The sequence below is a fragment of the Schistocerca cancellata genome, chromosome 1 (assembly GCF_023864275.1).
Source record: "Schistocerca cancellata isolate TAMUIC-IGC-003103 chromosome 1, iqSchCanc2.1, whole genome shotgun sequence".
NCBI lineage: Eukaryota > Metazoa > Arthropoda > Insecta > Orthoptera > Acrididae > Schistocerca > Schistocerca cancellata.
Window position 1 is genome coordinate 1,035,751,112 of NC_064626.1, and position 18,178 is coordinate 1,035,769,289.

The following is an 18,178-nucleotide window of genomic DNA, read 5'->3' on the forward strand; positions in this document are numbered from 1 at the left end:
TGAAACACTTCCCTGCTGGTTTTTTAACATTTTTGAACACATTCCAACTTGACTTCTGAACGAATCATGAGTTGATTTTTGAATGCGTGCATAATGCACGTGATGTCTCTGCCAGGGGAATCTGCGTCGCTCCAAGAAATAAAAAACTTTCCCGCAGACAAAAGGCGACAGGGCTAACGAGATGAGGCGAATAAACCTGAACGAGTGAATACTAATCGCTGTTTGTTTATGTGGTTGATTGAGTGTGCAAATGATTTGCGTTTTTATAATTACTAGAGAAATCCATAGATTCAAACTACCAGCGTGGAAATAAACGACTAACAGAAATAACAGGTGAGGAATATTACATATTACCTTCTCGATGTACCCAAGAAAATGAAATTTTGATTCTCGGAATAGAGTGGAAAATGCATTGTACGAACACATAATAACCCCTAACCGGAGAATAAACGCGGGATAACTAAACCAGTGGTTCTGGCAGCGTTAGTGAAATTAACCGGAGAATAAATTTTGACAATGGCAGGATTAATTACAGTATTAGTGATGACATGATTATTTGTTAGAGGGAAGAACGAGAAGAAACGAGGACATCACACAAATTTTATGGAAGACTATGACGATTCCAAATTTATATACAAATTTCGTACTACTACTGCTTTTCAATCTCATGGTTGCGAAAATGGAGCATATAAACGAAATGTGAAACTATTTCCCAATACAAAATTTTTTCCTTGTAATAGCCCTAACAGGTATTTCGTGAATTATATTCTGTCGTATTATTCATGTACGTGAGGTAGATAAAAATGACCATTGGTGCCAAAACAGTCTCGCTTATTTGGCGTGTGTTACAACTGCCGCAATATTAGAAAGGCCTATTTCGTTTTGTCTAGTACAGTGACAAAAAATAGACGTAACCAAATCAAGAAACCAAATCATTCTTGGGTACTATTCGTAATAACAGATTTTTCAGTATTCAGTATTGATTTATCATGTAGCAAAACGTTTGATGAACTTTGATGAGGTAATGGATTCTTACGCAGAAAGGAAAGCTCGCCATCTAATATCTTAGCAATATTACAGAGAAAAAAAATGCTGGGACGTAGGGATTGAAGAAATGTGTGCTGCCTTGCTTGTCACTTGTCTTTACTGGTTGTATGTTTCCCATAATTTTTATGTCACAAAAAAAATATTATTAGCTAATAGGCATTAAAGAGTGAAAATTTTCTGAAGAGTTCTTATTCCCCTGGTAACAAATAATCTGTCTCAGTATGAATTGTGAGCCTTTTTTAAGAAGCGGAGGGGGGGTTGGATGTCAAACCGACCGACTGGGAGTAGGTGGGGCACCACAGGACATTTTAATTTCCACTCTGCTGAATATTGGTTTGATGTATTCCATCATAAAATATACACGTTTTAATTCCACAAAGTGAAGTACAGTGATGTGCTATAGAAGAAAGCTGTGTGAAAAGGCGCGGCACTGCACTTTGACAAACTTAAGATTCAAAATGGCTCTGAGCACTATGGGACTTAACATCTCAGGTCATCAGTCCCCTAGAACCACTTAAATCTAACTATCCTAAGGACATCACGCACATCCATTCCCGGGGCAGGATTCGAACCTGCGACCGTAGCGGTCGCGCGATTCCAGACTGAAGCGGCTAGAACCGCTCGGCCACCAGAGGCCGGCCAAACTTAAGACCAGATAACATGTCTTAGATTTCCTCGAACATATATGTTTTATATATCAAACTCTTCAAAAAGAAGTGCACTACAAACTGAACGTATTTTTTGAAATATCGATTTTCTTTTTAATTTTTGACGTTCTACACATATCAAAAAACGTTTTGCATCATCTCGGTTCCGCGAGTTCTGGAACCTGTACAGAAAATTGGAATTTCCGCCCTTTTTATTGCTCATGAAAACCACACATTGCATGTCTAACATACAGCGAGACCTTCAGAGGTGGCGATCCAGATTGCTGCACACACCGGTACCTCTAATAACCAGTAGCACGTCCTCTTTCATTGATGCATGCTTGTATTCTTCGTAGCATACTACCCACAAGTTCATCAAAGATTGTCCCTCTCCTCAATGGCGATTCGGCGTAGATCCTTCAGAGCAGGAAATTATAATCTATTCATAAATCAGCTAGAAGCTCTTTTGGGTTATTTAACAGGAAGAAACAAAGAAATTTTGATTGCTGGTGACTTTAATACAGATTTTCTAATTCAATCTTCCAGTAAACATTTACTGCAGTTAGTAATGTTGTCTTTCAATCTAACTCACACTGTAAACTTTCCAACTAGGATCACTAAATCCTCAAGGACAGCCATTGATAACATTTTTATAGACAAATCGAAGGAACAAAATCATATCATAAAACCTGTAATAAATGGACTATCAGATCATGACATGCAGCTCCTTGTTTTAGATGTAAATTCTAAGCAGATTATCAAGACTGCTAAATCTGAGTACAGGAGAGTATTCAATCAACCAAAAATTGAGTGTTTTAGAAAACTGCTCAAAGATATGAACTGGAAAGATGTTTATATTGCTCATGACATGAATGAAAAATATAACACATTCATGAACAATGTCAGTACCATGTTTGAAAACTGTTTTCCTCTAAAAGTTACTCAAATTAAACAGAAGTCTATAATAAAACACCAGATGGCTGAAATTTTTAGGAAGTATTTCTAAGAACCATATCTTGAACAGCGTTGAACATTTTCTTACTATCTTTATCCGTTTCCGACATACAGAGGTTCAAAGATACCCTACACGTAAAATACGCACGTACAATCCGGTGTGAAACGACATGTAAATAATAAATAATCTCAAATTTTAACCCTGTATCCTCTAGACATTTATCTGGAAATGTCATCTTCCAGTTTTCAAAATTCTTTTTTTGTTATCGAGAAACACTAAAAAAATGGTTTTTTGGTACCAAAATGGAGTCGTGGATTCCAAGACGTTGTAATTTTTATAATGTATTCCTAAGATCTCGTTCTTGAACAATCTTGAAAATTTTCTTGATACCTTTATCCGATTCCGAGATACAGAGGTTCAAATTCATCCTATTTGTACACTTAAAGTAGGCATGTAAAATCCGGTTTGAGGCGAAAATTTGGTTTATAGTATGACTTTTGTTTTTGAGTCATCAGTCCTCTGACTCGTTTGATGCCATGAATTCCTCTCCTGTGCCAACCTCTTCATCTCGTAGTAACACTACCACACAATGCTGCGCTCCAAACGTACATTCTTAGAAATTTCCTCCTAAAATCAAGACCTGTGTTTGATACCAGTAGACTTCTCTCGATCAGGTATGCTCTTCTTGCCAGTATCTAGTCTGCTTTTGATGTCCTCTTTGTTCTGTCCGTCATTTGTTAGTTTGCTACCTAGGTAGTAGAATTCCTTAACTTCATCTACTCTGTGACTATCAATCTTGATGCGAAGTTTCTCGCTGTTTTCATTTCTGCTAGTTCTCATTACTTTCGTCTTCCTTCGATTTACTTTCAGTCCATATTCTGTACTCATTAGACTGTTCATTCCATTCAGCAGATCATGTAATTCTTCTTCACTTTCCCTCAGGATACCGAAGTCATCGGTGAATGTGTACAAGACCCAAGAGGGAATAATAAGAGCGGGCGACAAAGAACGAGGTGGTCGGACTAAAAAGGGTGTAAACAGAGATGTTGTCTTTCGTCCCTACTGTTCAATCTGTACTTCGAGGAAGCAATGATGGAAATAAAAGAAAGGTTCAGGAGTGTAATTAAAGTTCAAAGTGAAAGGATATCAATGATACGATTCGCTCAAAGAATCTAGCATTACAACAGTGTACTAAGGCTAAACTGTAGTATCCTACTGCAATGACTCCTCTCTTAACTTTGAAAGTGGGAAATTTGTTCTCCGGTAAATTCGTCCATTAGGAATTTGTTATACCCGGTATAGGTCCATCTATATACCAGAGCATTCGACACGCATTCATTGTTCTAGAGCCCACTGGCGACCTATCTGAAACAATGGAATAGACAATAAGCATCCATGTTAGCAATCTTTCTTTTACATTCTGCAACTTGGAAGGAGAATCCACTCGTAAACACTACTTTCTGAGAGGTGCGAGAATTTGCGTCGTTTTCATACGTCAAACGAAAGATTCTGAACGTGTCCGGAGGCATAAGCCCTATGGATGGAAGAAACGATTCGGCGGACATCGATAATCGTTTACTATGACCAAAAGTCTCGTTAATAACGAGGTCAGTGGAGACGGATCACTGTCTTATCTGAACACGTACGAGAGAAGAAAGTAGATGTGTCGTCCATACATAAACCGTCCCAACATTAGGTAAAGTGATAGAGAGCAGTGACGAATAATAAAATGCAGTTTGGTGGTACGTTGTATTCACTCCGGATACAAGTCTTATCTTTCATTGATTTGACACTGTATCCGGTTCACATATAATTTTTCAATTTTTATTTATTACCCATAATTCATCGAAAATCATATTGTACTTCCACATGTAAATTCTGTGATAGCGTAACTTAACGACACGTTTTCATGTGTTTTCCCACTTCCATAAGGCAAGAGAGTAGCTAATTATTTTTGTTGTCGGGTAATCTGTGTATCCGATCAGTTTGGTCCTAGCTAGCTGTTTTGATGATACAAAGAATCTATCTGTTTTTGGGATGAGTAATGATGTAATGTACACGACAAAACAAAAAAGTACTTGTTACTGTTTACTCGTTCTTTGCCTTATTATAAATGTTCTGCCGCAAAGATGAAATGCAATTCTGTAATTCTGTGATAAAAAAGAGGAAACTCATGCAAAATCGGAAATATAAACACAGCTACATACATATATGCCATATATGTGACCATTACACCAAATTTTCAGACCTGATATTTTTTTAAGAAAGTAGACAGTAACTGAAGAGGTTGGAAGCGTAGAGACTACACCAAGGACGTGAAAAGTAAAAGCTGCATAAATTAAAAGATGCTTTAGTGAATAAAACAAGAAAATGTTTATGACTTTTCTGTTTGGCATTTTCAAAAATGGCTCTGAGCACTATGCGACTTAACTTCTGAGGTCATCAGTCGCCTAGAATTTAGAACTAATTAAACCTAACTAACCTAAGGACATCACACACATCCATGCCCGAGGCAGGATTCGAACCTGCGACCGTAGCGGTCGCTCCGTTCAAGACTGTAGCGCCTAGAACCGCACGGCCACTTCGGCCGGCGTTTGGCATTTTGTCCTTGATTGAACAGGTTATGCCCGTTTCACAAGAGTGAACAATAAAATAATAAAACTTAGTTGATTAGTAACCATTGTAATTTCACAATTCTAGATTTTTGTACGTATCTTTGACGTCGAGACAGGGGCTCAGAAACATCTCTACGTCAGTTACATTAAAGCTTTCGCTCTTTTAATACTCCCTATGGTCTTCATTATATGCTTCTTGATACTGTCGAGCACTAATTTTCTGGGAAAAGTTTGATATGAAATATCTCTGTAGGCGGAAAATTCCGCCGAATTATAGTTTTAGTCTTGATGAAAACTGTGGAAAACGGTTACTCTAGGTATTTTACTTCATTAATCTTATACTTGTGTAGAATATGAAGGAGAAAGGAAAGGAAACTGATATTCACAAACTTTGTCTTCTTTTATTCTATAGGGATTTGTTCTGCTCTGCTCCTTCAGTGATTATTTTAGCAGTTTTTGACATCGTTTATAGGGTCTCTACACTTCTACCTCTTCGGCTGCAATCTTTCCCACGTATTATATAAATTCATATCTGTTAATTTGGTGTAATGACTATGGAATGACTGGTACGTATAAACGTGTGAAGGCAGTATATGCAAAGAACTACCAGTTTCACGCTCTCCTACTACGCCTCGTGAACCGATGAATGTTTCATTTACAACTACGATAAATGAACTGAAAAAAAACTTTATCACGTATCAGAACTCGAACTTCGTAGCTTGAGTAACTTCTATTAACTCTTAGTCACGTTTTAGAATGGCTAATAGCTCTTGCTATAAGTAGGAACTCGTAACACAGCAATAAGTAATACCTAAGAATAAAACTTTGCAATGTTGATTACGTCATTCACGTTTTGATGAACCAAACATTAAAATACTGCTTAAGAAATAAACTTGGCTGAAATCTCATTTCATTCTCCAATGTTACTTTTGCTGACTTCTACAATTTCGATGACCTGCAGCTTCATGCCCTGTGAGAACCAGACTGTTAATCTTCAAGTAACTAAATTAGTTTCCAATCATTACCACTACGTTCAACATAAATATCCATTATTTCTAGCAACGAAGACGCTACAGTTCCAAAGGACATCTTTTGCGCAACTGATATGCAAAGGTGAAGGGTGGGTCACAGGATTTTCTTAGGAAGAATGTTTATTTTGTACTCACTATAGTAGAGTAGAAAAATGAGTTCTGACATTCCTATTTAGACTGTCAGCTGCTTGCCCCAATATGATTACACTCGCCAACTGAAAATAAAAACGCCCTTACAGCTTCTGCACCATCTGCATGTCTGAACTTTGAATGGGAACTTGGCCTGAAAAGACGCGACCAAAATGAAAATTTTACGGTTAACCTCAGTCCGAACGTCACTGAAGCAGCTCCTATTACACCTCATGATCGATGTACGATAGGCCTTACTTTCTTACGAACACGAAAGCGCCCCTCCGTTATCATTTCTTCCGAAAAACACGCGTTCTATTACCAAGTAATATAGTTGATGGTTGGAAACACAACATCGTTGTTGCAGAAAGTCTGCGGAAACCAGTTGATAGATGTTGGCCACTGATGAATCGTGCTTACGATTAGTGTTAACCTCCTCTGCGTTAGTTAGGGCCTGAACATGGTGCACTGAAGTACCGAAACTGGTAGCCATATAATAAATAACATCGTAAATACAGCTGTAAGTGTCCCATTTTATTACATAAGTGAACGGCCGAAGTCCCTCAAACCTCCAATTAGCAGGATGCACATAAAAAATAAAATAAAATATAAACGAACCTACAAGAAAATTCTTCTGGAGTAAAATACAGTGTTGTAACACCGAGCAAATAGATGGGTGATTTCTCCCCCTCTATTCTTTTGACTCATCTAGTGTTCCATCTCTGGTTATCTCGATGTTCATGGGATGTTACACTCGAATTTTCCCTCCTTCACTGTAGCAATATTTTCGCTCCTTAACTTTAGCGGTAAAGTATCATACTGTAATTTTACAACAAAATAACACACACAACAGGAAACGTTATAAGAAAATAAGGTATCCACGTGACATATAAAACAAACAACACTTTGCAGGGAAGATTAAAAATACCCAACACCACCGTAGGTAAATTCAAAGAAGCGAGTATATACCAGCTAACCTACAAGGGCTGTGATTCAGTAAACATCGGACAGGCATGTAGAAATTGCAGGGCAACATACCTGGAACATTTAAGGGCACTGAAACATGACGGCGCACACTGGAACATTTGCAGACCAGCTAATTCAAAACAACAACCTCGCGAGTGGCATAGAAACAGACCTCCAAATCCTAAAATGCAGTAGTCATCTGTACCATTTTAATAATAGAAGACAATTACCACAAAACACTATTTAGCACGCTACACGACTATCAAACAACACAAAATAAAAAAAACACACACACACATACACACACGCACACGCACACGCACGCACACACGCACGCAACCAAGAACGCACGCAGACGCATATGCTCGAAAACACAAGAAAAACCACACACAGAGAACGAAAGCAAACGGAACAATTTCAGTCTTCGGGCCAACAAACCAAAACAAAACAGTGAGATAAATGACAGTGAAAACGGCATTAACAAAGCAAACTGTGCAGTGAAACGTGTGTCCAAACCACAGCAACACAACAAAACGCAAAATTGGTTCAAATGGCTCTGAGCACTATGGGGCTTATCATCTGAGGTCATCAGTCCCCTATAACTTAGAACTACTGAAATCTAACTAACCTGAGGACACCGCACACATCCATGCCCGAGGCAGGATTCGATCCCGCGAACGTAGCGGTCGCGCGGTTCCAGACTGAAGCGCCTAGAAGCGCCCGGTCACTGTGGCCGGCAAACGCAGAATTCTCAAATGAGAAGGAGAAAACGCCAGTAAACGCTGTTAAAAAACGTAACGTAATCCGTGAATAAGAAACGACACCAAACACTTCTCCATATCAAAGCTTCACAATTTTTTTACCAATGTCCACAGGTTATTGCAACTATACAAAAACAACAAAAACACATTTGACACACAAACACAAAACAGCCACTGCTCAAGAAAAACCAAGCACAATAAAGCTAGGGCCAAAAAAGGGGCATATTCCACGATTTTCATCGGAATAAGCATTTGAAAGGTTCGATTATAAACAAAAATACAGTGCAGACGATATCCTATGATATCTTACGTTTGCAAATGACAATGTGTATTAATTTAGACCTGTGACTGACTTCGGTTGGCAGCCGCAAAACACACAAATGTAAAATAAAAGGTAAAGTACAGATGTAATTTAAATAACAACAAAATCCGATGTCCCGTATTTCCTAACCTAAATGTAATCTGTATGTATGTATTTAAAAACAAATGAAAGAGAAAAGCTCAATGAGGATGCCACAACTATGACGAAACACGTGTGGGCATTAAAGCAAAACAATAATTGTGTTCTCGCAGAAGGCGGACCCATCTATAATTCATTATGTAGCAATAAGCATAATACTCTCTCACGATTAGAGGTACCTTGTTGTGTTGCTTCTGTCAAAAAAAAAAAAAAAAAAAAAAAAAAAAAAAAAAAAAAAAAAAAAAACTAGGAAAAATTATTGTACTAATAAGCGGAATTACAATGCGAGCAGAAGACAAATAAATGCAGAACTTGCAAAAGAAAAGTCATCTGATAAAAGAAGTTGAAACACATACAGACATTTATTTGCATTCGGAACAAATGGGTGAGGAGATAAAACAGCTACTAGTATCGACCATTTAATAAAAGCACGCCCAGTTACATGGAACAGAGCTTCCACATCTTGAACCCTGAAATGTCAGGAATGTTCACATAATGGGGTCAAGCTGTTATATGTTATGCTGAAACAGCAAAAATATGAAAGATGTGCGCCACGGGCCTTTAACTGGTACGCCGCAATAGCTTTTGTCACAGCACAGTCTGTTGGCACATATTAATCTTTTTTTGCCTCTTGCTGCTACACCTGTATGGCTAGACTTTATTGATAGCACTGAGAAACACCGTTGTGTACTCTGGTGTTTTGCCACAAGAGTTCTTGTGGGTCGGCTTCGGCGGGAGAGTCCCGCAGCGGGAAGACAACAGCCGTATCGGCGGCCTTTCCCATCTGCGGCCTAATTCCAATTTAACGACGGCCTAAGATGCAGACGACGACCGTGAAAGCACACCGTATCGCCACCCCCCTTATCTGCAACCAGATGTTTGTCGCGCAGCGCCCTCCGACTTCCTCGTGCGCCCGCAATATAAGGAGCCGACAGCTCGTTCCGGCCACCTCAACCGCAGCCGCAGCCATGAGATCCGTAATACTCCTGCTGGCCACCGCAGCCGCCGTACACGGTAAGCGCCCCTGTTGGCTTCTACACAATCAATGCGTCTTCACTCACTCTCTTCTGCCGCTCGCTGTTCTACCATACAGAAATATTCAAACTCTGTAAGCTGAATAACGTTCTAGTATATTTGAAACTGTTTATCACGAAGTTGTCAGGGCTTTCAAGCTGCAGAAATTTAGATAATAAAATCTCCATCAGTAGCTTTCTAACGCATGGCAATTACCGCATTCTAGCGCATGAGAGTGAAATCGGAATCAACAAATACACTACTGGCCATTAAAATTGCTACACCAAGAAGAAATGCAGATGATAAACGGGCATTCATTGTACAAATATATTATACTAGAACTGACATGTGATTACATTTTCACGCAATTGGGGTGCATAGATACTGAGAAATCAGTACCCAGAACAATCACCTCTGGCCGTAATAACGGCCTTGATACGCCTGGGCATTGAGTCAAACAGAGCTTGGATGGCGTGTACAGGTACAGCTGCCCATGCAGCTTCAACACGATACCACAATTCATAAAGAGTAGTGACTGGCGTATTGTGACGAGCCAGTTGCTCGGCCACCATTGACCAGACGTTTTCAATTGGTGAGAGATCTGGAGAATGTGCTGGCCGGGGCAGCAGTCGAACATTTCCTGTATCCAGAAAGGCCCGTACAGGACCTGCAACATGCGGTCGTGCATTATCCTGCTGAAATGTAGGGTTTCGCAGGGATCGAATGAACGGTGCAGCCACGGGTCGTAACACATCTGAAATGTAACGTCCTCTGTTCAACGTGCCGTCAATGCGAACAAGAGGTGACCGAGACGTGTAACCAATGGCACCCCATACGATCACGCCGGGTGATACGCCAGTATGGCGATGACGAATACACGCTTCCAATGAGCGTTCGCCGCGATGTCGCCAAACAGGGATGCGATTATCATGATGTTGTAAACAGAACCTGGATTCATCCGAAAAAATGACGTTTTGCCATTCGTGCACCCAGGTTCGTCGTTGAGTACACAATTGCAGGCGCTCCTGTCTGTGATGCAGCGTCAAGGGTAACCGCAGCCATGGTCTCCGAGCTGATAGTCCATGCTGCTGCAAACGTCGTCGAACTGGTCATGCAGATGGTTGTTCTCTTGCAAACGTCCTCATCTGTTGACTCAGGGATCGAGACGTGGCTGCGCGATTCGTTACAGCCATGCGGATAAGATGCCTGTCATCGCGACTGTTAGTGATAACGATAAACCGCAATCGCGATAGGCTACAATCCGACCTTTATCAAAGTCGGAAACGTGATAGTACGCATTTCTCCTCCTTACACGTGGCATCACAACAACGTTTCATCAGGCAACGCCGGTCAACTGCTGTTTGTGTATGAGAAATCTGTTGGAAACCTTCCTCATGACAGCACGTTGTAGATGTCGCCACCGGCGCTAACCTTGTGTGAATGCTCTGAAAAGCTAATCATTTGCATATCACAGCATCTTCTTCCTATCGGTTAAATTTCGCGTCTGTAGCACGTCATCTTCGTGGTGTAGCAATTCTAATGACCAGTAATGTACTTATGTTTCCCCAACGAACTTCACATCTTATCTGCAAGCAAGTACAGCCACAAACAAGAGAAATAAATAAAGAATTTTAATCTTTTTTTCGCTCCCTGCTTATTCTTCTCTGAGCCAGCTCCGGCCAATACACATGTTTCACTTATTAGATTACGCTCTTCTGTCACTAAATTGTAGGTATTTTTGCTTAGTCTCTTTCATGTCAATTTAGTAGTCCATATGTCGCTGAAACATAATCCAACAAGGGAGAATAATCGCCCCGCCTTTCTTTGCGACGAGTAGCAGTCAGTCGGCTTTACATTGAAACATCAAATGCTCAAAATAATATGCTGCCTGTCTAAGAAATTTCAGCGATAAAATTAACAAAATACGTAAGAGAGGCATATTTTTACTGAAACCAGTGGTAGTGGAACAATAATCGAAAAACGTCGTTTTTCAGTGACACATTACAGGTTCATATTTTACTTAACCCTACATTTTTTCAGTTTTTTCATTCATTCTTCTTCTTTCCCGTTTCCAAAATGCAAATTAAATACATATTTATTTAATTCCCACGAATATTTAGCATTAAACCGTTGTAAAAAATAGAAATCAAAGTCACGAGGCACAGAAATTGTATATTGTGTTGATTAAAAGAGTTAATAAAATTGCTATTATATTACTAGGCGAGAATATTGTAACGTGTTACACATTTTGGTGTTGTACACTACAGAATTTGCCACTTGTACTCGAGAAGCAAACTAAATTCAATCCATAGACTACGAAATGTTCCACGACAGTGTCTTGCTATGGGTGTTGTGTGCTGTCCTTAGGTTAGTTAGGTTTAAGTAGTTCTAAGTTCTAGGGGACTGATGACCGTAGCAGTTAAGTCCCATAGTGCTCAGAGCCATTTGAACCATTTTTTTTGTCTTGCTATATTGATTAGATGGGGCTCAACTTGAGAATGTACAGTTTTCACTGACGTCACGATTAAAATACGAAAATAACTTGATGTGTTTTCTGAATGACCATACTGCGTCCATAACTAATAAATCATCCCTAGATTTACAAAGATAACTTCTTGCCTGCGCACAGGTTCTCTGATTTTACTTCGTAACTAATGTCTTCTAAGTTCGGCTATATAACTACGTTCTTACCTACACAGTTTCTCGTGCGCTATTTCTGAAACACTCTCTTACAACATTTATTAAAATTGGGTAAGCTAGAGTTGGTCGTAGATTCTCTTCACAATTAACTGGTTCATCTACTGTCTTCAGTACCCGGTGCAGGCGCTGAACGATGTTCTGTCATTCACTGATGTGGATGTCTGCACTCAGTGCCTCGGTACCACGGATGATTTTATTTTCCTCGGTGAGACTCGTAATAACATTCCCATACATTCTATTCCCAAAGGGCGCCTTAGTTTGGGAATGAACCAGCGCTCAGTGAGCAAATTAAAGTCCCATTACAATAAAACAGTCACAGAGTTTAATCAATTTCATTTCTTCTAAAGTATTGTGCAATACGATGAAGAGGAAACAGGAGCAAGGTGGAGTTTTAAGTTGATCGTCCAGACAGATTTAAGAGTTTGAATCGGAAGACCACGACCGATGAACACCGGGTGTGCAGACTACAGCCCTGACGTGAGATTTAGTTTCAATTTATTACAAATTATTCGGTAACATCAGTTGAAGAAAGGCAGAAACTGCTCACTTCATATACTCTTTTACTACAACCCTTTTTTGGTTGCCGTCCACATTCAGCCGACTTAATCAAATAACATGTTTCTCTTTCAATTAACAAAGTGTTTAAAAAAGCGCATAACACGTGTAGAATAATCCTAGCACAAACGTTCGGGAGCAGCATTTTTTACAGCTTATATATGTCTCGAAAAATTGGGTAGCGCACGACATTATTACCTGTATATTGCATAAGGACGCTGAAGCTGATCGAGGTCTGGAAAGTTTCGTGGAAAGCTAATGACTTAATAGAACAATTTTCGTTAAAAGAACCATCGGTCAAAAGTTGTGTGATGAGCCTTTCAATGACGCTCGAAATCATGTCCAGCACATGAGGTGCGTGAAATATTTCTATAATCTGTTTTATTTCTTAATTCTGGGCAAATCATTCTACAGAACATTTGACCGATTTTTCCCTCTTTTGTTTTGTAGTTTTGTTCAGAAAGTATGATCTTACTGGCATCTCATTCGCTTTCCTAGGCCTTCTGTTCATAAAAGGTCTTGAATTTAGTAGGCTGATCAGAAGGGAACTATTTTGACAGTTAAATATCGCACCAACGTAACATTTCATACGGCAAGTAGCTAGGCGTTTCAGCGTCTTCTTCTCTCAAAAGTCCTGTATTTAGTCGACGATATGATGGGAGCCTTTTTGACGTTTCAATATCAATCAACACAGCTTTTTACACACAAAATAGTTAGGCCTTAGAGAAATGAACTTTTTGACACTTCATTTACACAGCTAGCAGCAGCTGTTCGTCAAGAAGTTCAGTTTTCCCTCAAATCACTAATTAAGTTCTTCTTAATTGGTACGATTGGTTTAGAGCAATTAATTTTTTTGGCAGTTTGATATCCCGTTAATGCATTTTCGATTCTTCGTTTAGCTACGAAAACGCGGACAAAAATTTATTGCATTATTTTCCCTCAAATCAGTAAGTTTCTTTTAACTATCATGATTACTTTAAAGCAACTAAAGATTTTCTCGCAAAACTAGGCCTCACATTGGCCAATTTCATAATCCATTTGCCCATTTCCCACCTTCGTTTGGCTATGAAAATCAGATAAAAAATTTTCCTCAAATCACTAATTAACTAATTACCCTGATTACTTTTAAGCAGGCAAACGATGTGATAACTCATCCGCCCATTTCCCTCTCTTCGTTTGGCTATGAAAAATCGAACAAGGATCCATTGCATGAGGCTCATCCAATTATTATGTTTCCCTATTTATTTCTCTTCAAAATAAAATGTGACAGTGACGTGCAAGGGCAGGCCAGTTCGACTGGTATGTGCTAACAACACTCACACCAGCTTACGATGCACACCGCAGTACCTTGCCAGTATGCTGCCTGCGAGAACGGAATTACCTCCACGAAGTGTATCCGCTTGTGAGTTGCACTCTGTCATTCGCTTTTTCGCAGCAAAACAGCTGTCTGCTGGAAGTTAACCTCTGTTTAAGGGGATGACTTCATAAGCATTTAAATGGTTCGATGCTGGTATGTACAATTTGTGGAAGGGCACAAAAAGGTACATGTGAATAGCGCATGGGGAAACCCACTATAGCGACACGTGATGACGCCATTATTGCAGTTCGCAAAATTGTGGAGTTGGATTGTCGCATTACCATTGACGACAACCTGGGGCTGCAATTGGGCGTTCATCTTATCGCAAAAATCCTGTCAGACCTTCTTCACTACTGGAAAGACTGTGCAAGATGAGTGCCACATTAGCTGAGTGATGTCCACAAGCAAAACGGATAGATTCAGCCAGAGCATTTCTGGAAATACATCTTAAGAGGGAGTTCTGCCGTTCCAAATGGCTTTTCACTGTGCATGAGTCCTGACTCTATCATTCGTCTCCTGAGACAAAAAAGTCAGAGCATGGTGTGCCCCCAAAAAGAAAAGGTCACACATTAGGCAGAATACATTATGACAGTCATCTTTTGGAACTATTCACTATTTGCCTCGCAACACCACAATGAATGCAGAGAGATACTGTAATGTCTTGATCAATAATCGAGCTGCCACCAAAAGAAAACGTCCTGGACTTTTGTCTCGCAAAGTTCTGTTTCTTCATGACAATGCTCTGTGTCATACAGCTCGAATTATCCAGGCGGAGCATGGAAGATTCAACTGGAAAGTATTCTCACATATGCACCAGATCTTGCCCAAGTGATTTTCACATGTTCCCCCAATTCCAGAGTCATCTTGGAGATAAGCACTTTAACACCGGTGATGAAGTCACATCAGCAGTGAACAGTTGTTTACGAGCATAGGATCCACCCTGCTACAACACTGGTTTGGAAAAGTTTGTGTCACGTTACCAAAATGCTTAGAAAAAGAAACAGAAGCACTTACAGTGTCAATAAACTTAGTTTTTAGTTGCCTCTCGTATACCATGTAGGGAGCCTTGCTTTTATTCCTGTCAGATATTTGAATGTGTTGGTTACTCTATTTCAAAAATTAGTTGAATCCACAACAGTGTATTGGGTGGTTATAATTAAAGTGCAGCTACTCACAAAGGTCCAGTGAGGGCTGTAATTACTGTATGACAGTGAAACTTAGTAGATACGCTAATGTGTCAAAGTGGAACTGATTAATACTGGAAAAAATAATTCCAGTTTTGACCACCGGTACAAATCTGGTGCTGTACAGCATCTCGTCGACATCTCCTCCGGTGCTCATGTTGAACAAATTCTGTAAGTGTCAGTTAATAATAAAATCAACATTATGTCTTTCTGACTTGTTTCACTTTTTCTGCCCAAGTCCCATTCCTAATCCATTACATATTGAAACGTTTCTATACATCTTTCTTGGATTTACAGCGTAATACACTACTGGCCATTAAAATTGCTACGCCAAGAAGAAATGCAGATGATAAACGGGTATTCATTGGACAAATATATTATACTAGAACTGACATGTGATTACATTTTGACGCAATTTGGTTGTATAGGTCCTGAGAAATTAGAACCCAGAACAACCACCTCTGGCCGTAACAATGGCCTTGATACACCTGGGCATTGAGTCAAACAGAGCTTGGATGGCGTGTACAGGTACAGCTGCCCATGCAGCTTCAAAATGATACCACAGTTCATCAAGAGTAGTGATTGGCATAGTGTCACGAGTCAGTTGCTCGGCCACCATTGACCAGACGTTTTCAATTGGTGAGAGATCTGGAGAATGTGCTGGCCGGGGCAGCAGTCGAACATTTTCTGTATCCAGAATGGCCCGTACAGGACCTGCAACATGCGGTCGTGCATTATCCTGCTGAAATGTAGGATTTCGAAGGGATCGAATGAACGGTAGAGCCACGGGTCATAACACATCTGAAATGTAACGTCCACTGTTCAAAGATCCGTCAATGCGAACAAGAGGTGACCGAGACGTGTAACCAATAGCACCTCATACCATCACGCCGGGTGATACGCCAGTATGATGATGACAAATACACGCTTCCAATGTGCGTTCACTGCGATGTCGGCAAACACGGATGTGATGCACCCAGGTTCGTCGTTGAGTACACCATCGCAGGCGCTCCTGTCTGTGATGCAGCGTCAAGGGTAACCGCAGCCATGGTCTCCGAGCTGATAGTCCATGATGCTGCAAACGTCATCGAACTGTTCGTGCAGATGGTTGTTGTCTTGCAAACGTCCCCATCTGTTGACTCAGGTATCGATACGTGGCGGCACGACCCATTACAGCCATGCAGATAAGATGCCTGTCATCTCGACTGCTAGTGATACAAGGCCGTTGGGAACCAGCACAGCATTCCGTATTACCCTCCTGAACCCACTGATTCCATATTCTGCTAACAATCATTGGCTCTCGAGCAACGTGAGCAGCAATGTCGCAATACCATAAAGCACATCCGTGATAGGCTACAATCTGAGCTTTATCAAAGTCAGAAACGTGATGGTACGCGTTTCTCGTCCTTACACGAGGCATCACAACAACGTTTCACCAGGCAATGCTGGTCAACTGCTGTTTGTGTATCAGAAATCGGTTGGAAACTTTCCTCATGTCAGAAGGTTGTAGGTGTCGCCACCGGCGCCAACCTTGTGTGAATGCTCTGAAAAGTTAATCATTTGCATATCACAGCATCTTCTTCCAGTCAGTGAAATTTCGCATCTATAGCACATCATCTTCGTGGCGTAGTAATTTTAATGGCCAGTAGTGTTTTTGAACTTGGGGGCCAGAATTGAAACCAATTCTTTGCAGCAAAAATTTGTTCCGCACTAACCCATTACAATATCTACCAAGTTTCGCTGCCATATGACTAAGCCCACACTTGATTTCTGTGAGCTGCTGCACTTTAGATATGACCACCCGGTAGTTCACAGACGATAATTGTAAATGGAACGAGGAGTTAAAAAAAAGGCAAATGTGTAACATATGCACCTGTATTTACAGGATACGGCATCAACCGAGGTGGCTTGGGTGCGAGCCTGGCCCAGGCCCAAGCACAGGCGCAGTCGGAGGCGGTGGGTTTCGGCAGCGGACTGCTGGGCGGAGAAGCGCTGAGCGCCGCGCAGTCGCAGGCGCAGGCACAGGCCGGCGCAGTCGGCGAGGGCTTCGGGCTGCACGGCGGGATTCTCAAGCGCGGCGCAAACTACGGCGGCTACGGCGGCGGTCTGAGTGAGAGCCAGGCGCAGGCACAGGCGCAGGCGCAGGCGCTGGGCGAGGGCGGCTACGGCGGCTACGGAGGCGGCCTGAGCGCCAGCCAGGCGCAGTCGCAGGCGCAGGCAGCTGGGGTGGGCGGCGGCTACGGAGGCGGCCTGAGCGCCAGCCAGGCGCAGGCACAGGCGCAAGCAGCTGGGGTGGGCGGCGGCTACGGCGGCGGTCTGAGCGCCAGTCAGGCCCAGTCACAGGCGCAAGCAGCTGGGGTGGGCGGCGGCTACGGCGGCGGTCTGAGCGCCAGCCAGGCGCAGTCGCAGGCGCAGGCCGCCGGCTACGGCGGCGGATATGGCGACTACGGCGGGGAAGGCGCCGCGCTCAGTCAGGCGCAGGCACAGGCGCAGGCGCAGGCTGCCGGCGTCGATGTCGACTACTAACTCACATCTCCACTGTTCCTTCATTACGTGAAATAAACAAGAACATTTTGTTACATCTGTCTGTCTCATTTCACTGATGGCCATGTGTCTCAGCTCCTACCACTGCCCCTTCAATGTTTCCTGGAGCATTTCACTTTTCAAGTTACACTGGTAAATATACTGTGTTGGGAAAAAAATGAAATTCTCTCCAGGGAAGATAATTTGATCGACATTAATGCAACAGTAGGAGTG

General features: G+C 41.4%; 1 protein-coding gene across 1 annotated transcript; it reads left to right on the plus strand.

The window, feature by feature from the left end:
* The first annotated feature begins 9,579 nt into the window (after positions 1 to 9,579).
* On the plus strand, positions 9,580 to 17,947 carry LOC126123484 (spidroin-1-like). Its single transcript, XM_049915100.1, has 2 exons — positions 9,580 to 9,625; positions 17,307 to 17,947. The coding sequence occupies exons 1-2, from the start codon at positions 9,580 to 9,582 to the stop codon at positions 17,945 to 17,947; spliced, it is 687 nt and encodes a 228-aa protein (XP_049771057.1).
* Positions 17,948 to 18,178: the final 231 nt, after the last annotated feature.

Excerpts from the sequence above, each read along its gene's own strand:
- LOC126123484 (XM_049915100.1), top strand. The coding sequence starts at position 9,580 with ATGAGATCCGTAATACTCCTGCTGGCCACCGCAGCCGCCGTACACG. Across the intron at positions 9,626-17,306 it reads CACCGCAGCCGCCGTACACG|GATACGGCATCAACCGAGGT; the intron begins GTAAGCGCCCCT and ends CTGTATTTACAG.